Below are 22,410 nucleotides of genomic sequence, written 5' to 3' on the forward strand. Positions count from 1 at the left end.
ACATGTTGCACAGTGATATTTCGAGAAAGCACGTAATTCTTGATCAAATAAAATAATTTTTAAAAATGCACAATGTGATTACTACACTGTTAGGCATAAAAAAAATAACTGTGATCACAGGTCCATAGTTTTAGGGGAGAAAATTACAAGTCGGTTTGGGCGAAAGGAGCCAAGATTTTTCTTGGCAGAAATGTGCGCCACAGGAATGGTTTGTGGACTTTTATTCTGAAGTGCGGCCTTCAGAGGCCATTTTTAAAAAAGAGCGATGTTTGACTTCACTCCTCGGCGCGTGTTGAAGCGGTTATTGATGAACATTTAAAAATAAAATGCAAAACCAATGGTGGAATCAGGAGAAGTGTAATCCACTTTAATGAGAGGTACTTTTAAAACATGGCGTCCGTAGGTCTGTAGCGCTTGCCGCTATGATCTGTAGAGGAGCTGGTTTGTGGCTGAACTCTGAGATAGGGTAGTTAGCTTAACCGCTCTAAAGCTGAGTTCACAGAACTGTGTTTTACACTGCGTTATTATAGGATCGGTTTAGATTTTAACGAACGGTGTAGGGGGCCATCCTCGGGGTGGTGATGTGATTGCACACGTGCACTTAAATAGTGAACAAAAGACACTTTTTTTTGTTTAAGTGCTGCTTTAGCTGTGCAGCTCGTAGATGGCGAGGAACGGGTCTGTTCAGCAGTAACGCCCTACATAAGTTTTTTTTAAACCATGACAAGCTTAATGTTGACTTAAATTGGAATTTTTTGTATATAGTAGTAACATATTAAAATATTTTATAAACAGTTCCTCTTCAATGTCTGAAGTTTTACAGTCATTATTTTCAGTTAGGTATTTCCACTGCCGAGCTTTGTTCCTGTAACCGAGCAGTAACGGTGCCGTTTGGCATACTTCTGTTAACCTTTCCTTTACAGTACTGCATTTTTTTCCGTTGCTTACTCAAAAACAAACACAGCCCTCACAGTAACTAACCCACCCTATGTTTCTTGTTCGAGCAAGGTTTCATTTAATTTTAGAAGTACCTCTGCAACATAATCACACTAGCATTACATTTAGAGCTATCAGATGTAGAAATTCCTTCCTTATGTGGGACACCGACTGAGTGTAAATAAATTAACTATATTCTTCTGTTACAAATGTTCATGTGTACCTATCAAAATGATTTTTTCTATATTTTCTCATAATGGTAACAAAACTAATGTAGCATACAGAAGTTCATATGGCAACGTCTAAAATTCAGCTGAAATTGTTATAGTCCAAACAGTTGTTCAGTAAACAAGCAGTTTTTTTTAATCTCGGAAGCAAAGTTGCTGCATGGTCTGCTCTTGGTAATACATTGATCAGAACAGTTACTGAGAATATCATTTATGTGACTTTCTTATATAAATTTCCTTCATGTTCTGGCTGATAAGTAAATGCTGATTTAGCTAAAGATTCCAAACTCATCTGAACCTGTGAACATAGATTATTGATGTAATTGAGTCTTTTTACCATATTGTGTATCAGTCCTTCCTTGATTTAAATAAGGGTGGTTCTAAATATTTGCCTCAAATCTGGAACCCTATATCGATTGATTACATGTACTAAAATCTTTTAACCTTGTTCTTGCAAACTGAATTTGCAGGTTTAGATAAACAGTTATAAGCCATTTGGGATATCAAAATCTGCGTTATTATTTTTAAAAGTATTATTATTTTATTTTTTGTTAGCCTGTAAGAGGCACCGTGTGAGCTGGAGTTTGAGAAGCTTGCCAGAACAGTTCTCTAGGGCACTGAGCTTGCCAAGGTGCTCTGGTGATGTAGATGTGGCTCAGACAAACAAAATAACCAAGCACACTCTCTCCCATGACATTTAGACTTGCACTGGAGTTTGAGACACTGACCTATTTCCCTTCATATGGACAGCAGGTGGAACCTTTCCAGCCTCGTGCACTGCTGTTGCCATGTGTTATAATGTAAGAGTTGGCAGACCCATGGTACATGTGCTACTATAAAATTAGGTAGATAAATGAGCCATAGAAATTAAATCAGAATGGTCTCATTTCCTTGTATTTGGTCAGTGTCCTATACCTATATTTTCCTAGAGCTCAAAATTTAGGCATGGTTATTTATTAGCATTTCAAATCAGCACGAGTGTGTTGCAGTAATGCTTAGTTGTGGCTTATGTTTAGGGGTGTTTTTAATGCAAGAGAATTTAGTAAACACACATGAACAATTGAAGAAGTAGTTATCAATATCTTGCTTATTTGTGGTTAGAATTGCATTTTAAGAACAGTTTATTTTTCTCTATAGATATGTAGCATTATCTACAATGTCCTGAAAAACAGCTGCTATTGTCCAATATGGGGAAGAACCGGACGTGTATTCTGTGCGATATTGTCTACAATTCCAAACAGGTAAATACTGGCCCTATTGAACCTCGGTAGCAAGTACTAAATTCTGCTGTTAGTGATAAAATTTGCTTTCATTTCTGACTGATTTGCTTGTGCTGTTATAGCTATAATTTGCAGCAAATTCTTATATTTTAATGAAATACCTTTAATGTTCTCATTACATGACCTTACTTTTTAAAAGTAAATTCTGTGTTCTTACTTAGGAAATGGATGAACATATGAGAAGTATGCTGCATCATAGAGAACTGGAGAATCTGAAAGGCAGGTTAGTAACACTCAAATAATTTTATAAAAGAAAAATAAAAGAAAAAGTGCTACTATATGAACATTTTATGTACTATATTGTAAATACAAATTAAGGGAAATATATAAGTGTACATACACACACATCTTCCATGTAGTGCAACAGGGCTGTGGTTTGTGAATATGCAACACATGAAAGTATATGTGTATAAGTACTATACTGTTCTCATGGATTATTTTAAATAGTAATATTCCCAGTGACTGGTGTCTTTGATTGAGTGCATGTTGTAGTTGTTGGTGACCGATAAAGGACACGTGCTTTATAGAGCACGTGTTCTTTTCAGTCTTTGCAGGGATGAGCTGAGGCAGCTGCCACTGCAAAGGCATATATATATATATATATATAATGTTGAAAACAACAGGCAAGGCCAGCATACAGCAACTGTTTTTCTCATGTGACAATTATGCAGACCACTGGAATGTGAAAAGTGAGAATGAGAGTGGGGGGTGGGAGGGATCTGTAGTTCAAGAGAGCATGATACTGTGTCTAAAGTATTGAGGACACACAAAGCTCAGAGGGCACTTGTTAATTACCTGTACAGTAAATAATACCTGTACAGTAGCCTTGAAAATATTCCATATTATTAAATATTGGTTTAATAAGAAGTGGCTATTGTAGTTCATTCAAAGTTTTTCTAAGCCATCACCTTTATTTGTGCAATCATTTTATATTCTTGTACTGATTTTGTTGTCAAACCTGAGTAGGAAAAATGTTCTAGAGCAGGGTTGACACAAACAGTACATGCTCTTGTCGTTCAGTTAATCTCTCCTCAAAATTGTTGTAGAAATTTGTGAGTTAAAAGCAACCCAGATAATTGCCAAACTATCATGCAAGTGCACTGATAAAAATAGATTCAAATTTCTTAAGAACCTTTTAATGTCCATTCTCAACTAATGTCTACATAAATCTTTTTAAAAAGTCTTTTACAGAATGTTTAAGTGGTGATGCGTGTTTACTCTGATCTGTCAGTATGTTAACACCTTTGCATGTTATCCAATGTGGCAAAGAAAAATTGACAGACTGACGCTCACAGTTTTAAACATGTTGTAGGAGTGCTAGTGGAGTAGCCTTTCCAGTTAAAACTGAAACATACATTTAAGTGGCTGAGAAACTTTATATATATGAGAAACTATTTATATATATTTTGCCTGTCAGTAAAATAAAGGTTCAGTATTGATTAAAACAGTGTATTAAAGAGCCATATTCCAGTACTGTTTTCAGTAGCAAGATTACAATTTTGGCTCTGTTTCGCACTGCAAACTAAATCTTTCTAAATCAACATGACACTTTCCCTTTGTATGGTACCTACTCTTCTCAAATCTGCACTGCTCTACTCGCTTGGTACCTGCTTGTTTTTCCACTATAAATTCCCAATATTTGTAGCAGCATGTTGCAAAACACCTCTTTCAACAGGGACTGTGGTCTTGGAAAACCCAACAACATTCCAGGTAAAAGATTTGCTTAATGGCAAAGAAAAAAAAAAGGCTGAGTCAAGTAGATGGCATATAGTGGAAAAGCACCAGTAAGCTAAAGTGTAACTGTGTAATGCTTGGAAGTGGTACGTTTGCAACTAGCATTAAATTTGAAATATCTGTAGTATTGTTTATCACAGTAATTCTGCAGACAGCAATAATTTGTGAAAATTCACATTATCTACTAAGATTATGATGTGGGCTACCACCTAATTCCCAAATCCTGGTCTTCAATTTCAAATAAAGAATATTATTATAAAGAATACTAGAAGAAGATGAAATAATTTCTGAATTAAAAACAGAAAATAAATATAGCCCTTGAGCTGGTCGAGCCTGAGTGCTGTATTTTAAATGGCAAGCTGCTATGGCACAGTTTTTGGAAAGAGAGTTTATTTGCCTGTAAAGCATCTCTGTCGGCTCATGAGTCTGGCATTCAGCAGAGAAGCTCAGGAGTGGGGGAGTGGGTTGCTACAGCCAGCTGTCAGGAGCTCATATTACAGCAAACACTGCAGAGACCCTCCTTGATGCAGCCCTAGAATGGAGGAGGGTGGGGTAGTGCAGATCAAACCCGACTGCTTGCTTAGTGTGCACTGCAGAGCGCGATAGACACCATCGTGACAGCGCGCTAGGGCTGGGCTGCCTTAGCAAGGGCTCCAGCCTCCATGCTCTGTTTGTTGGTTGCTGGAGTGGAGACCCCATGCCACAGGACTGATGCCATCTGCCAGAGCCACCACCTTGCCCCGCAACGCTCCTAGCTTAAAGGAAGCCCTAAAACCCAATACTAGATCAGGAAGATCCAACTATTTTAATTTTTGACCTATTTTTTAATCTGCTTTTCTTATTTTTGAGGAGTTTTTTGTTCTTTATTTATTTTAAGTTGCGTGAAAATAAGTCATTTTGCCTCCTGATCATTTAAGACCTTTTCATTTTGTTTTTTAAAACAGGTTTTCTGAATTATTTTGTAGATGGAGTAATCTGCATTTTTTATTTACAGCAAGTTTTTTCGACAACACCTGCTTAACATATGCAGAGATTTTTTGTTTGTTTGTTTTTTAAAGAAAAGTTATGCCCGAAGGTAGCATTGAGCGACCCCTGTCCCCTCTTCTCCCCAGGGACTGTGGGCATGAATGCCGGGTATGTGGAGTAACGGTGGTGAGCCTGACCGAATATGCTGATCACATCTCCAGCCCTATACACAAACAGCGCGTGGAGGCCCAAAAGCGGCAGGCCTGGAAGACTGATCAAGATGAGGAGTATTTTGACAAAGAGATGGTTAAGCTCATCGAGAAACGCAAGGAGTTCATAAGGTGAGTGGATTTTTTATATGTTTATATTGTTATATGTTGTTGTATGGTATGTCTTTTTTTCTATTTCTTTTGCCTTGTTTTCTTTTGACTAAATGTCAAATCATATAGCTTTATCAATCTAAAGTTCCTTGTGTATGCTATATAGTAGTAGATGTATTTGCATTTAAATGTTCTGTAATTTGTCAGGAAACAGACATGTTTTAGCAGTCAACATTTTAATTAAGTATGTCTATTTGAACAAAAATATTCTGTTTGGTCTCTGTCCTTAACTATATGCAGTCAGATCTATATTAAACTGCATGGTAGGCTGGGCTCATGTATCAGGAAGCCTAAAACAGCCATGACTGTTCACTAACACCATCTTCAGACCATTCCCCAACACTGGAAATCTCCAGTATAGTAAGATTTGACAGTAATTTGTTAACCATCTATGGTTAATTCTAAGGAACATGAAGGATTGTGGCTTATTTTTCTTGCTTGCTGTAGCCTAATAGTACCACAGTATTTAGTTTTCTAAACACTGAATGAAATGGTCAGACATTATGATGATACATGCTGTCAGAACTGTTGATCTCCTTCCGAATTGCAGGGAATAAGAGTACCTGCATTGCAGCACAACAGCGGCCAATAAAGAGCTGTGTTTCATTTTTGGGGCCTCTGCCAAGGAAAACACCCCTAAAACAGAAACAAATGTTCACATTCACTTCCCTGCCTTCAAACCAAGCATTCTCCAGTGGACTGATTTAATATATTTGGAGATAGCGGCACCAGGAAAACCTTGCCACACATTTTTAGAATAATGTGGAGTTTTGGACCATTTTTTTCAATTGCTGTGGTTGCTGTAAATTGATAATAGACTATATATTTTATTTTAAAATGATGGGGTCTTTAAGAGATAAAAAAATAAATAAATAAAATGTCCTGAATCACCTAGCAGATGCTAAAATTCTTTTAAATATTTCAATCAGTATATATGAAAATGCTACTAACTTCCCTGAAATCCTTTATTATTTTGAATGTGATCTTTACATTTTTATTTATGTATATCATTATTAATTTTGGATCCCCATGTGGGTAATTTATGTTTTTAATTTTGAATTCACACAGGCAAGAGGAATCTGCAACAAAGAGAGTCAGGGAAGAAAAAGACACAATAAGAAAGTGGCAGGATTTGAAGGAGCAATGGTCTGATCAGAGGCAGTGGATGCCCCAGCAGGGTGACTTCTTGAGCCGGAACCAACCCAATATACTCCCATCACCCAGAAACAAAGGGCAAATTATCTGGCACCAGTCACGTGGTGGTATTAGCCCTGCCCATGGCAACTGGAACAACAGGCAATATAGGAGTGCCACATGGCATGCAGAAGGACCCCCTGACTTTCAAAGATGGGGTTCTTTAAATGGGAAAGGTGGTAGCCTGCATAATCAAGGTAAATTTTGGGAAGGCAAAAAGGGATTCTACAGAGATTGCCCTCAACAGCAGAGAAACCAGAAATCCTGCCCTAACAAAGAAGGCAATCAAGGACATTTTGAAAGAAACAGAGACTTCCAATGGCAGCAATCCAAGGATTTTAGCACTAACATGCAGAAGTCCACCAATGTAGCATCATCTAAGATGCATCACCATCAAAAGCCACACAACAGTTTTGAGAGCCAGAAAATGAGCCCCCAAACCCAGGAAGGGACCAGTGGAGAGGCTGACTATGGCAAAGGTAAAGTCCCCAAGCCAGACAAGACTTACCGCTGGGCACCATATCCCCCAGCCAAGCTTGGAGATCCTTCATCTCAAATTGATACTCAACATCTCTCAGAGAAAATGAACTGTGAATCTTCTGAATGTAGTAAGTCAGCACAGGCTCAGAAAGAAATAGGGAGTTGTCTGCATGGGGCCTCTGAAACCCAGTTTAAAAGGGAGGAACATCAGAGAAAGCACAGCACAATCCCCAATAAGAGCAGTACAAGCAGAGGAAAAATACTCACAAACTGTCAAGCGTCTGAATTTTCTTCTTCCTCGTCTTCATCTACACAACAAACGGAGAGACCCACTAAACATTCCGATAAAAAGGGCTCTGCTAAGCCTGTGACCAATCTTAGTCGAACATCAAGTCAAGACTCTGTCAACTCTAAAGCTTCAAAGCAATCCCGCTCTGGCTCACTCTCGTCACAAAATGTTTCCTCTGGTGCAGAGCAAGAACGCATACTTTCTGAAATGCTTCGCAAAGCCAAAGAGAATTTCCTGGTCAAACAGAATTCAGAAGGAAGGAATGCCTCAGAGAACCACTACAAAGAAACCAAGCTGCATATTGAGGAAGATGTGCAAGTAGGAAGTTCAGAGATGAATAGAGTGAACAAACAGTGTGAAAGCAAGAAGAAATTAAAGGATCACCGTGGAAAAGCAAAAGAATTAATAGATAGAAACATCTCACAGCAGTCCCTTCAAACTGAACCAGTTGCACAATCTGGCTGCTCATCAAATGACCCAACCCTCTCCTTGCAGTCTCTGCAGGTCAGCACATCCACCATGGACCGTGAAGATGAAGATGAGTGTGGTGAACGAGAAGAGGATGGCATACAAGACCAAGTGATGCAAACAGTAGATGATGGGTTGGGCTTTGACAGTGAAGGCTCCCGCATCAGCCAGCTCCAGTCTACTGGCTGCTCAGTGCCTCCCCTAAGCAAGCTAGCCCTGCCTGCCTGTCTCAAGCGGGACCTGAACAGACACATTGGCACCAAGGGCAAGACGGTTGCCCATGAGCCCAACCTAAACATTGCCAGACGTATCAGAAACTTGAGTGGAACACGAAAGAGTGAGAGCGAGAAGGACGCTAGCCTCAAGCCAACACTGCGGCAACTTATCAGCTCTTCTGCCTCCAGGAGGAATGTAAACTGGGACCAGGTGTACCAAGAGGTCCACCGCAAAAAGCAGGAGCAAGGCAAGGGCTTGCCAAGGTAAAATCTTCACTGCTTAGAATGAGGAACAAACCAAGCAGACAGGTCAAAAGACGTTTATGTTCATAAGTCTTAAAACTGCACTAATAAAAACTTGTTTTCTTTCATACAGCAGCCATATAGTATCATTTGTGCAGTAATTTGGAATTCTCTCACAAGAGCTACAATAATTTCCCTTCATTAATGTTGATGGAACTCAAGAAAACCAAATACAGAGAGAACGTAAAATTGAAATTATTTCAAAATGTGGATTCAGAAAAGACTACAGTGAATATTTGAAAACAAACAGATTTAGGCAGATTTACTGTTTTAGGAAGGGACCCAATGCTTTGGTCAGATCTTTTACAGATATTTTTTTATAGATGGTATTGTATCATATTTTGTAAGAATTTAAAATGATTTGGTTTTGCAGCAAATGTGTGATGTTTTAGGCCATATCCTTTTCTAATAGACAACTAAAGCTGTGTTTACGTGTAGCTTTAATAGCCTGCTAGGTAATGTATTTTTGGGGTACATATCAAACGTTTATAGTGGGTGTTAATACTTTCTTTGCCTTTGTTTAGGTTTGGCATAGAGATGGTGCCAAATGAACCAGAAGGCCCAAGCCACATGGAGGAGGATGATACCCCTTTATGTGAAGGCTTCCATTGGGACTCTCTGGTTGACTTAGACGCATGCAGACTGAGCACGTCAGAAAGCAACATGGTCAATGATGGCAGTGCTGTGGAGCCAGTGAGGGACCAGACTGTAATGTCACTTTTGGAAAATGATTGTGAGGGTCAGGAGGAAAAAACAGAGTTAGCCCAGGCTGCTGCACACAGTGGCCCAGTCTTTGACCCAGTAGATGGAGACAGTAGTTGTGTGTCAGGAACAGAACTGAATGATTGGCAGAGTGGAGGGAAAAAACGTAGAGCAGTGGGGGTAAGTAATGTGACTTTGTCTTTATTTATATATTGTATTTACATAATCTTGTATTTCATTATTTCACTGTTTCAGTTACATGTCTTTTGAGTGGGAATTATCTGGTCTTTTCCATTAGGACGTTGTATCTCCAGAAATTCCTAATTCAGAGAGGAAAAACAAGAGATTAAAAATCAAACCTAAGAAAGGTATGTTTATGCTAATTTCAGTGCCATAGCCTTGGGGCCTTTTAGAAGTTTTAAATCCTATTTTCTTTTCATTTAATATACTGTTTTGCTTTTAGAACATTCTCAGTTGGATGAGTTGCTTGCTATCTCTCTGCGTGAGGAGGAGTTAAACAGCTCATTGCAGACAGTGGATAATAGTTTGATCCAGGCCAGAGCCGCTTTACAGTCTGCCTATATGGAAGTGCAACGCTTGTTGATGGTTAAACAGCAGGTGAGACTCATGAGAATTCAAAACTTATATATTAATTAGTATTTTGTGTTCGTGAGTAGTCTTAATCTTATTCACAATTGTATTATTACTTCTTAGGTAACCATGGAAATGAATTCCCTGCGGACCAAGCGTATAGAAATCCTGCAAGATTTACAAGGTACTCAATATGGACAGCATGCTTTTCAGATTGTCCAGTATTCTGTAAATTTAACATAAGCAATGTAGTCACTGGTTACATTTGTTGTTTTTTTTTCAGGAGAACCTGAGGCTCCACCAAAACTGGACGATGATGGGGAATTGACTACTGCATCGGTCTTGCCTGAAAACACGGCTAATACCAATAAACTGGCCACTTCTTTGCTCTCACCATCACAAGTCTCCAGTACACCTGCAGTTATTGTTAAACAAGAGCGCATGTCACCTTTGGCCAACACACTAGAGCGGGAGCATGCAGACAGCCCTCTCCCAGGCCCACACAGTACCACACCAGAGCAAGCTACCGCTTCTGAGCCAGGTGAGCAGTCTGCCAGTTTACATTCTTTCACAAATATTTTTCTTGCTCTCTTTTGTGGATTAATGGCCTGGCTTGAAATTCACGTTCTTACCTACCTGCAAACTTATCTTTAGCAAACTTGAGTGTTCTCCACAAATAGGAGATGTATAATAGAATTTGTTGAATATTTTGAATATATATTCATCAGCCATAACAATTACACCACCTCCTACATTCACTGTTCATTATCTCGGCTCCACTGACCATACAGCACCTTGTAGTTATGTAGTGCAAGGAAGGTGACTGGAGAAGTGTATAAAAATTCTGCACTGCTGTTTCTTTTCCACTCATGGCTAAAGATAGTTGTCTAACGAAATGCAAGACTCACATTGGCTGCATTGAGGTTGCAGCATTTTCAAATTAAATGTCCTCAGAGTTAATTAAATGTTGAAAATGAAAGTTTTTTTTATTTTTGCCCATTTTGAATTTGATGCCAGCAACAAATTCCAGAAATGTTGGGACAGGGTGTTATGTTTACCAATGTGTTGCAGTACAGTGTTTGGGAACTAAAAAGACTAATTGTTGTAGTTCATTCATTTATTCATTGTCTGTGAACACGTATCCAGTTTCAATGTTGTGGTGGGTCCGGAGCATACCAGGAATCATTGGGCACAAGGCAGCAACACACCCTGGAGGGGGCGCCAGTCCTTCACACTCACACTCACACCTACGACACTTTTGAGTCGCCAATCCACCAACCACCATGTGTTTTTGGACCATGGGAGGAAACCGGAGCACCCAGAGAAAACCCACGCAGACACAGGGAGAACACACCAAACTCCTCACAGACAGCAGGACTTGAACCCTTGACGGCGACACTACCTGCTGCGCCACCGTGCAGCCCCAATTGCAATAGTTTTAAAAGTTAAATGTTTCTCATATTTTCATACGGTTTCAGCTGCTTAACAGCTCAGGGTCTCATTATAATGTCCAACAAGGTCTGATTTAGCCCTGGGCCTCTTTTACTTAGAAGCCGGGCTGTTGTGATCCATGCAGAATTTCTGTTACAAATGTTTCTTGCATTTTTTTTTCCTGACTGAAAAATATACTTAAGAGGGCTCTCCACGGTTGTGGAGAAACACTGTTCTCTCTGGTTTGTTTATGTTCAGAATCTCCATGTCATTTAAGGTGGCATGGTATGTTTGTGGGGAAAAAAAATTACTTGTTTGTACGTTCACTGTTTGGATTACCGCAGAAACTCACTTGTAGTTTCAGTTGTTTAGTTTTGTAGCACTTTCAATAATGCAGTTAGCAGTCTCCCTGAATTCCACCTTAAATAATATTAATTATATTACTCACCTAGGGCAGGGATAAAGAAATATCCTCATTGTATAATTTTTTTTCACCGTTTGGCGTTCTCTCCTTCGTATGAGAGAGAGAGAGAAAGAGAAAGACTAGCATTAACTAACTCATTTAATGACAACGGGGTTTGTAAACACATTAAACCAGTTTAAAAACAGACTGGAGAACTAGCAAAAGGAGATGAATCATCCTCAGATTTTTTTTATTGTGTTTTTTTACAGTTTTTTTTATTAAATCTTTGAATGTCACTTTTATAGTAAATTTTGAAATTTAATACATAGTGTCTTTTTCATCTGTACAGTATTGTGCCAAGTCCCAAATCTTAATTCTAAAGTAAATTAAAGTCACATACATTGTGTTGCTACTGCTGATGCATTTATTTATTTTTTTAACTGGTGTGGCATACATTCATTCATGTTTTTTTGCACAGGTGCTGCCTTCAATTGCAGCCTTATGGTGAAAAAGAATCAGAAGGATACAGCGTGTGCTCAGGGGGGAATAGGAATGTCTTTGAACTCTATTACATCAGGCCATACATTTCAGACATCTCCTGCCTATCAGTCTCGACGGGTGTCTCAAGAGCTAGTGCTGGACTCATCCCCTCTGCATGTCTCTGCAAGCCAACCTCTTCCTAACCCCCTTTCCCCTAAGCCCACCCCAGAAGCCAAGACTGGGAAGCGTGTAAGGAAGCTAAAAAAGAAGAAGACCCTAAGGAAGTCTCAGGGGAGTGAGCAGCCAGAAATTAGCGACTCTGAACTAGATGCTGAACACCCAGTCAGGCCTCTCCGTAAGATCAGATCCCGCCGGCAGCCCAGTGATTCCTTGTCCTCTTCCTCTCTTCCTGCTCCTGAGGAAAAAGTGGAGAGCATGGATATGGCAGATGCCCTGGATCCTCCACAGACAAAGGAACCAACACCCACCCCTGCTGGGAAACAGGACCAGGACACAGACTCTTCAGAGCTGGAGATGATGGAGCTGCCCCAGGCCGTGCCAGCTGAAGTTGTGAATCTGGAGACATCAGACTCAGACAAGGATCTCACAGAGGACATGGGTCTTGCTAAAGTCCCCAAAGAGTCTGATGCTTTGAAAAGTAAAGCACAGAAACTTGCCTGCAATGAAGTCACATCCACCAGTGAAATGGACTCCATCAGTGCAGTTAAAGACTGTGAAAGGTTTGTGGTAGTGTACTGGAATATATTTTATGACAGACGTAGGTTTAATATTAAGAGTAATGAAGTACACATGCAATAATATGAAATTATCAGGATGTAGGTTATGGACTATTGCTTATTTAAAAGTACTTTACAATCTTCTAATCAAAACACACTTTAGAAATCTTGTTTGGTTTTAATCTTTTAATTGATATATGCATTGTGTTCTTGCTGACTTTTCCTTCCACTGTTGAGGAATGTGGAGGATTCTTGTCCTTAAAAGTTTGTGTGTTTGTGTTTGTAGTAAGAAGAAAGTAGTTGTGAAGGAATCCAAGGCATCCTCAGGTGGGTACCTCACGTATCTAGGTCAAACATTTTCATAAAATTTGCAAAAAGATAAGTTAAAGGTCATAGACATAACATAGTCTTGGTTTAGATCATGTAATGTTTGTTTTAAACATGGAATGCAGTAGGTCATTCTACTTTATGATAAAGATATGGCAAGCCCTTGCCTTTCAATTAAATCAATGGAAATAAGTACACAGTATTTATTTTCTTGTTGAATGTGTTCCTTTCTATTGTCAGAGCAGCCCTGGTGTCTTTAAGGCAGACTTGACCCAAGCCGTATCACACAGCCGGAATTAGAATGCCAACACTTTCAGCAGACTAAAATAGTTCACCAACTCCCCAAATGCCTTTTTAAGGGCAAGATATACTTAGAGACAAATATCTTCATAGAACAGACACCACTGGTTTAACTGAGTCTAGAGTTCAGGTGTATATTGGAAACTGGAATAAAAAGTGTCTTGTAAGGTTACCCTTAACAAATTGTTATGCTGATGATTTTTGAAAGTTGTTTCCTGGAAATATGGCTATATGTTCATCTGTGTTCAACAGTGTTGATGAAATGGTTTTTACACAGGACATAGCTGCAGACTCTTGAGGCGGTTGTGTTTGTTTTATCAGATGCGTTTTCAGACCCAGGAGAGGAAGACGTGCCTACTGAGGGCTTGTTTGAGGGCCATCAAGAGGCTGTGAATGGCATGCAGATCTATAATGGCATGCTCTTCACTTGTTCAGGAGACCGCACCATAAGAGCCTTCAGCTTGGTGGTGAGACTACATATCCACACACACACACACACACAAACCCCTCTAGAGCAGTGTTTCTCAACCCTGGTCCTAGAGGCACCCTGTTTTGTACATTTACCGCTTTCCCTTCTCTGAACACACCTGATTCAGTCTATCCAGTGATTCAGACCAGTGAACTTTCAGAGATACAGTGGGTGTGTTAAAGCAGTGAAACCACTGAAATATGCAGGAAAGGCTTGGTATTGTAGTCCACCCATAAATAATGAGCACTTCACCCTGTTCATGTACTTCATGATTATTATATTCAAATGAAAACAGAAAAAAGTCTGAACATTAAATTAAATGACCCTGCTGTCTTATTCAGTTACCATATATGTTTAAGCCAGTCACTTGACTGTTGTGTCAGCAAATGTAAGTGGAGGGCAGAAAGGTAGCACTAGATTATTTAGCTCCTAAATAGAATAGTATGATGTATTAACTCGGGTATCTAGCACTGGAAATTTGTAATCGACATAAATCGTGTAGTATGCTGCATAAATATAAAGTTGAAATTTGCTATTGGATAAGTGGCATTTCACTGGTTGATATGCTGCCTAGATTTCACAGAACATTAACTTTTGTGGTGTTCTTTGTCTTGCAGAGCCGTAAGTGTGTGGCTGTGTTCGAGGGGCACAGTAGTAAGGTGAACTGCTTGCTGGTGTCATCAGGTCCAGGCTTGCAACAGCGCCTCTACTCTGGATCTAGTGATCAGACCATACGCTGTTATAACATCAAAGTGCGTGCTAGTGTTGCGTCTACTATACGTTGCACATATTGATATCTGTTTTCTTGTCTTTTTTTTAGTTTACTCACAATTTCGGTTTTGTTAACTGTACTTCCATTTCTCTCACAGACACGGGAATGTGTACAACAGCTCAGTCTCCCTGATCGTGTGCTCTGTCTCCACAACCGTTGGAAAGTACTCTTTGCTGGCTTGGCCAATGGTTGTGTGGTTACTTTCAGCCTTAAGGTAACCCTTTAAAACTTACTCCAGGCAGGAGACACAAATTCTCCCATACTTTAGCTAAGAGAACGGGAAAGTTGTCTACTGTGCGTTTTACTATCTGCTTTAATGAATCTGTTGTACTAAATGACATTAATTCATTATTTAATTCACATTAAAAAACATTAATTGCCTAACATACCACTACATGGCCTGTTAAGCAAGAAAACCGCATGGTCAGTCAAGCAAGTTCACACTAGCTACATTGACACAGCAGAAAAATGTGGCCAAAATCCAATTTATGTCTTTATATGATACAAATGTGTCATTTGCATTGCTGTATAAACCTGTATAGAACCTTTTTCAGATTTATTTTGTTCATGTCTATATGAAGCTACTTGAATGTGGTTAACAGAAATATTAAATCAATTCTGTTGGCTCTCCTTCTGAAATCAGCACAGGTCTAGTGCCTTTAATAGCTGTTTGCAGTAAGATGTGTAGCTGTGCTTAGTTGTAGTGGCGTGGTTGGGCAAAATTTAGTCATACATATATCATTTTATTTTTATTTTGTTGACAGTCATGTCATCTTCTGCTGTTGGTTGCACTCTGTTCCATGCTCATGCACATCTCAGCTTCAGACTTTGGAGGAATTTAACTTCAGAACTTCCTAACAGGGCAGCAATGACATTCTAGCATCATCCACCTTAAATAGTGCAACAGTTATTATATTATTTTAGTGGCAGATGAATTTTCCATTCCACATCAGTTGGTGCAGCATTTTTTTTTTTTTTTTTTTTTTTTTGTTTTTTTTTGGTTTTTTTCCCCTCCCCTTATTCTGCAGAGCTTTTTATTTAACTTAATTGGAACAGACCTTGTAATGTGGCCCTGGTAGAATTATACATTTCTCCTTAAATGCTACACCCATTATGGTGGAATGGAAAATTTTACCGCAGTAATTATGTCCATTTAAAGTGGATAGAAAGTTTGGTAGGTGCCAGAACATTACAACTGCCCAGTTTAAACTGGATGGTAAAGCTGATAAATGCCAGTCATTGCTGTACTTTTTATTGTGGAAAGGAATGTTCTAATAAGGAAAAACAGATGTGGTTAAAGAAAAAAATATGAGAAAATAAGTTTGTTTGTAGGCTATAAACATCAACTTCCAATGGTGTTTTGAGAGATGCTGGGCTCTGTTTGAAGAGGTGGGTCTACCCAAATGAGGAGGCCTGTCGGTCTCAGCCTCTGGGTACTACTGTGCAGAATCTGGTTGCAATTTAATAAAATGGTGGACAATTTTGGCTACATATGTATAGAATGAGAGGGAATGTAAGTACAGCATCCATGTTTCTACAGTCATTGGGACAGCCCATGATTTGTTGCCAAGTTCATAATTTAGGCCTTAACATACTTCTTGAGCAGATCACGTATGCCTGGCTTCAACGAACAGTGAGAAGTAATTGCGGAGAACACAAACAACCGCACAATATGCCACACTACACAACACCTGCCGTTGTGGAGCATATGCAACAGGCAGAATGAACCCATAGAAATGATAGGAGCTTGGAAGCTCACAAAGGTTCTTTCTGCTTTATGCAAACCTCATGTACTTTGTTCCATAGGAAGTATTCTGAACGTTTTAGAGTAAAATAAATATTCATACACCTGTGCAGTGGGTACTCACTGTATTTGGTTATCCGTTTATGTTTTATTTTTCTATGAAGTCTATGTATTATACATAAGTATATACATGGACATAAAATAATTCTGAAAAAGAAAATGCATCGTTTTTAGATGCAGCACGATTTGTCTGTGTCATTTTAAATGGAAAGTGCTTTGAATGAAAAGTAGGGACCTTTACCTTTGTAAGTATGAAGCATTCTTTTCTGCTTGAGGGTCAGTTTAGGATTCTTTTTAGGATTTGCATATACAGTACTGTGCAAACGTTTTAGGCACCAGAGATTTATGAGATTTAAAAAGCTATTTATCTGAGCAGTAAGTGTTTATTTGCTAAAAAAATAAACAACAAATAACACCAAACATTAGAATGAAACCAAATAACATTATTCCAGTGAGTGTGATATTCTGTGTGTGAATGTGTTGGTTTAACTTTTTCCAAATCTCTCCTCATTGCACTCCATATTATTTGAGGTTATCATCCAATACCTAGTTTTACTGGTTAATTAATAATGATTTTAAATAATGTATTATTTGTATTTACTGTGAATATATAAAACTTTATACAAGCACCATGCCTACTGAGAAGGCATTAGTTTAAATATATATAATTATGTGCCCAAGACTTCTGCACAGTACTGTACATCACATTAAAACAACATTGTAAACAGTCTAACAGAAAAATCAGATTTGGGGCCCTTTTACCTGCTGTGTGAATGTAAGCATTGTGATGTTTTCTGGAACAAATTGTATAGAATTTGATATTGTTGTTTTTTGACACATTTTGATCACTTTCTGCAGAATAATAAGCAACTGGATGTCTTCGAGTGTCATGGTCCAAGGGCAGTGAGTTGTCTGGCTACAGCCCAGGAGGGAGCTCGACACATCTTGCTTGTCGGATCCTATGATAGCACCATCAGTGTGAGGGATGCCAAAAGTGGCCTGCTGCTCCGCACTCTGGAGGGACACACCAAAACTGTGCTCTGTATGAAGGTATGTGAACATAAGTGAGTGGGAATCAAAGCATGAATTTGATGATATAAGACTTCTGTGACAAAATGAAAATAAAACAATTCTACATGATATTTCTTGCCAACTGGTTTGTAGTGTTTTATGACTTGTTTTGAAGACAAAAACTGTGTATTTTCTGCACACAGGTGGTAAATGATCTAGTTTTTAGTGGATCCAGTGACCAGTCTGTCCATGCGCATAATATACATGTGAGTTTGTCTTTCAGTGAAATAACTTGTGTAAAAAATGCTTCTAAGTTCTAGAATTGTATTCTTATTGTAATCTGTGTGCAACTTGCAGACAGGTGAGCTGGTTAGGATCTATAAAGGCCATAGCCATGCTGTCACAGTGGTGGCCATACTCGGAAAAGTGATGGTCACAGCGTGTCTAGACAAGCTGGTTCGTGTGTACGAACTCCAGGTAAGAACCTCAGTCAAGGCTTAAGTATCTGAATGAGTAATTGGAATATGCTCTAGTTTGATGTTTTTTTTTCAGTTAACATTATTTAGGCATTAATTAGGTATTGATCTTGTTTGTATTGTACACAGTCTCACGACAGATTGCAGGTGTATGGTGGACATTCTGACATGGTGATGTGTATGAATATCCACAAAAGCATGGTGAGTGGACCAAATTCTCTCCACCTTTCCTTTGCTTCACAATGTATACTGCCTTTGCTCATTGCAGGAGAATTCTGTTGTGCCATTCTGTCTCTTACTCGTAGAAGCTGATGTGGTAAATAAGAGTTGAGGCTGTGTTGTGTAGATAAATTTATTTCAGCTTTTTGTTAAATGTTTACAATGCAAAACCATGACACTTGCAACAAAACCTCTTTTCAACTCTGACATTAGATGGGGGATATTAGTGAATATAAATATTGTTATATTATACAATCTTAACAAATGTAATATCACTGTGATGTAGATCTACACCGGCTGTTATGATGGGAGTGTGCAGGCTGTCCGGTTGAACCTGATCCAGAATTACCGCTGCTGGGTAAGTGGTTGGAATGTCAAGGATGGTTACCTTAATAGTTACCAAAACATAGATGATATAGTGTAATTAAACAAGGTATTATTTGCATAAGAGAAAAGATTAGACCATTGAAAATATCAAAGTAGTATCTGTAGAATGTACAGGAACAAAAGCCTGCCAAATATTTTATCAGCTTTTGGCACATTGGAGAGGTCTGTTTTGCTGTACTCTAAATACTGACTGGATATTCAGAGACAGGCAAATCCACGGTGCATGATCATACGTGTCCATTTAAGTTTTATAGAGCAGCAGATTATTATTATTATTTTTTTTAAGTTGCCGTAAAAGGGACTAGAAACAAGCGTAATGACGAGGGAATTTGTGTGATATGTTCTCACTTGTGTATTTCTGTTAACACTGTGTCTGCACCAGTCAGAACAAGCTTCAGTTCATTAATCACCCTTTTTAAGCAGTAAGTTACAGTCAATAAGTCATTAAAAAAAAACACATGAACGTGCTAAAATATCTGCTGTGCATCTCTAACAGTGGCATGGCTGCTCGCTGATTTTTGGTGTAATAGAGCACCTGCAGCAGCACCTGTTGAACGACCACACCAACCCCACGCAGCAGACACTGAAGTGCCGCTGGAGGAACTGCGACTCCTTCTTCACATCTCGCAACAGCTCCAAACAGGTACTGGGAAAGACCCCAGTTTAAGTGCATAAAGAGCATGGGCTAGTATTAAAATCTTTTCTATTAGGTGTTTTTTAAGGGTAATGTTTATCATCAGATATACTGTCAATGTTTAGTTTGAGTGGCTGTTTTTTAAATATGATGTTCATTAGGGGTATCACAATACACATAGTAATATTCTTTTTTTTCCGATACGATACAAGCTGTGAATACATTAAGAATTTATTTTTAATAAACATTCAGAGCAGTTTGTCAACCCGCGTTAATGAGTTGCAGCCATCTGCAGAGCAGGACTTTGAGGCGTGCTGTGGTTTAATGCGACAACTAGTGGCATGGTGTGTAATAGGAATGCTGTGTTACTATGACGACGCCAGAGAAGTGTTTAGAGCTACTGGGGAAACAACGGCAAGCTATTGTTTTGGTTAGCTGGATGTGAAATGGCTAGCAGAGAGAGCAAGACTGGGCCGGAACAAGTGTTGCCAACTGTCCCGTATTTGGACACTGAAAGATGCGTTCCGTTTTGAACTGAGGGGACGTGTTTTGTTCTGTATTTTTGAGGTCACACTGTTATGGCAATGGTTTGAGACAGGAACATGCAGCTCTCTCAGCCGGAGCGAGGGGCAGATACTCCACAGCTCCTAAACAAAGAACACGCTTCTCATTGGTCGTCGCCTTTATTTAGCCAAATCAGCAGCCAATGGAGTCACAGTCCCTCCTACAGGGGGTTGTTTTACTGCGGTGCTGAGAGCAGCATGTTAGTGCTAAACTTAAAGCTCTGCATTTAGATAGAACTTAAGTTAGCACCATGTCCCCATTTTCATAGATTTTTATGAAAATGTCTGGTACCGGTTGCACTTTTTTTTTTTTTTTTGATTTTTATGAAAATGTCTGGTACCGGTTGCACTTTCCGAATATACTGTTGTTTGCATTGGCCTCTTTGTCCTCGACATCAAAAACTAAAAGGGAAATTAAAATCATGTTCTTTCTCCATGTTGTATTGAAAATGTATATTGTGGAGCAAAAACAGCAATACGTATTTTATTGTGAATTTTGTGTATTGTTTCACCCCAAATTATTAAATTAATTAATAGTTAGAAAACAGCTACAAAATGTATTCTAAAAACAACGTCACCCATGTCATAAATATAAAATTTCCTTTCAACACTGGGTTTCTGTGGGGTTCATCTTTACAGGTGGTGCATGCTCATATGCAGAAACATGCAGAGGAGGACAGTAAAATGGAGTCTTGAGGAGCCCTTGAAGCGATCATCTACCTGCTCAAATAATCCCTTGATATCCCATATTGGGAAGACCTCATCTACACCTCAGGATAGGAGCTATTTTTTGTGCTTATTTTTTCTACATGGTAAGATATCAACAGCTATTATCTGAAAGAGAGAAAAGCTAATGTGACAGTTCTTAATGTGACCTTTAAATACAGATGATGCCTGGATTTTAATTTTTCACTGAGGAATTGTTTTTATGTGAAAAGGTGATTTGTCAGTTAAGATTTTTGAAACAGTAATGTTCACAGTGGGCGTTTATCAGTATTCCATAATTGCCGACTGTTTGAGGTTTTTGGCATCCAAAGTTTCTTCCATTTTGATTTGTAATGTCTCCTTTTCTCTGGATTGGCTGGCATTGTGCCCATCTAAACAATTTCTCTTTTCCATGCACATTGTAATTTTATCTCTTTATCTGGAGCCTGGCCGGGTATGCACCTTTCTGATTTTACTGCCATGGCATAGCTCTGTCATTTTTACTTTTCAGAAAAAGATATGTACAGCTAAATTGATAATCCAGGTCTCTCTGAATTCTCCTCTTCCTGCTTTTCTCTCACCTGATTATGCACATTATTAGACTCCATGACCAAATACAAAGACAGAAATTAAAAAGAACTGTGGGAAAAACAAAAATGAAACACTGTACAAACTTTGGGACTTAACCAGAGGAGTTGGTGCTGATGCTCCCCAGCTGACAATACACTTGCTTCACTACTCTGTATGGCATGGGTACAGGGATGTTCTTTGTTTGGAGTGATGTGAGGTGTGAAAGCATGGTCCCTTTTTTCTTGAGCAACCAATGGTTGGTTTTTAACTTAGAAAAGGTTGTTTTTTGTTTTTTTTGTTTTTTTTTTGATGGGGTAACCTCTTCCCCAGTTACATTTTTATTAAGGTTTTCACATTTCGTAATAGTGATATACCAAAATACTTGTTTTTTTTTTTTGTTTTTTTTTAATGAGAACACATTTTACTTCTAAAAAATTAGTCATCAAACTTTTTCCTGTTATTTCTTCTTAAGTAGCTTTTTTTTCTCCTCAGTATTATGGAAAAATGGTTCAGTATGTTTTTTGTTTTTTTCCTTCCTTTATTCATTATTTGGCACAGTTGCTCGTTGATATTGAGACAAATTGAAGTGATTGTTTTCCTGTAATTCAGAAGGGCCTTTAGGGGAATGTGTTTACTGTAAAAGTGGCAGATCCTGAAAAATTCTGGTTAGTGTGTGTAACTTATTTGTGAGCATATTGTGTGGGAGTGTGCTTGTTTTTACTAATAATACTGTTCCACAGTTAAATTTACAGAATTGAGAGTATTATTTAAGTGCTCAGCTTAATTTGAACTACAGTATATATTCACAGAAATGTATGGCATGGAGCCACTGTCTGGCTCCAAGGGGATATATATCTGAGTGTGTGTGGTGGAAGTAAATGTGGAATGTGTTTATTATGGAGTGGAGAGTAGTAGACTCCCTCTCCCATGCCGTAACACTCCATTATTTTGGCCAACAGTAAACTACACTCAGTCGATATTTATGACAAGTCTACATCTAGTATCTGAGGCAATAAGCTACATTTTTACATTAAACACTATTTTTCATGTTTCAGACAATCTGATCATTTGATGCCTTTGGTCTTTATCATGTTACTGGTATTCAGCCTCAAGTAGTTATTTTCCTGGTGATTATCTCTGGCTGTTGTGTAGCTGAGGGAGTATTCTGCCAACTTACCTGGTAGTCCCAAGTTTTTCATTTTCAGTGACTACCTTGTTGAATAAAATATTACAGTTTTGTCACTCTGTGAAGTTTGGTCTTAATTGTGGCATGTCTCAGCGAATTTATTAAATTCAACAATTCCATGCATGGAAGCGCACTTCAGCCAAGAACTGCACAGTCATTTATTTGGTTAAA

The 22,410-nt window shown here is 38.7% G+C and overlaps 1 protein-coding gene across 2 annotated transcripts; it reads left to right on the plus strand.

Annotated features, from left to right (window-relative positions):
* Nucleotides 1-249: 249 nt before the first annotated feature.
* znf106a (zinc finger protein 106a) lies at nucleotides 250-22,289 on the plus strand. Of its 2 annotated transcripts, none has more exons than XM_066670034.1 (22): nucleotides 250-377; nucleotides 2,301-2,404; nucleotides 2,605-2,666; nucleotides 5,290-5,484; nucleotides 6,592-8,433; nucleotides 8,997-9,354; nucleotides 9,473-9,542; nucleotides 9,638-9,792; nucleotides 9,889-9,949; nucleotides 10,049-10,306; nucleotides 12,078-12,819; nucleotides 13,103-13,143; nucleotides 13,765-13,910; nucleotides 14,530-14,664; nucleotides 14,782-14,898; nucleotides 17,347-17,538; nucleotides 17,703-17,765; nucleotides 17,857-17,976; nucleotides 18,105-18,176; nucleotides 18,481-18,552; nucleotides 19,078-19,224; nucleotides 20,418-22,289. In XM_066670034.1, the coding sequence occupies exons 2-22, from the start codon at nucleotides 2,351-2,353 to the stop codon at nucleotides 20,472-20,474; spliced, it is 4,959 nt and encodes a 1,652-aa protein (XP_066526131.1). In that variant the 5' UTR covers nucleotides 250-377; nucleotides 2,301-2,350; the 3' UTR covers nucleotides 20,475-22,289. The 2 variants fall into 2 exon arrangements, with proteins under 2 accessions (XP_066526131.1, XP_066526132.1); XM_066670035.1 differs by lacking the exon at nucleotides 250-377 and adding an exon at nucleotides 1,087-1,113.
* Nucleotides 22,290-22,410: the final 121 nt, after the last annotated feature.

This window comes from Hoplias malabaricus, chromosome 1 (assembly GCF_029633855.1).
Source record: "Hoplias malabaricus isolate fHopMal1 chromosome 1, fHopMal1.hap1, whole genome shotgun sequence".
NCBI classification, from domain to species: domain Eukaryota; kingdom Metazoa; phylum Chordata; class Actinopteri; order Characiformes; family Erythrinidae; genus Hoplias; species Hoplias malabaricus.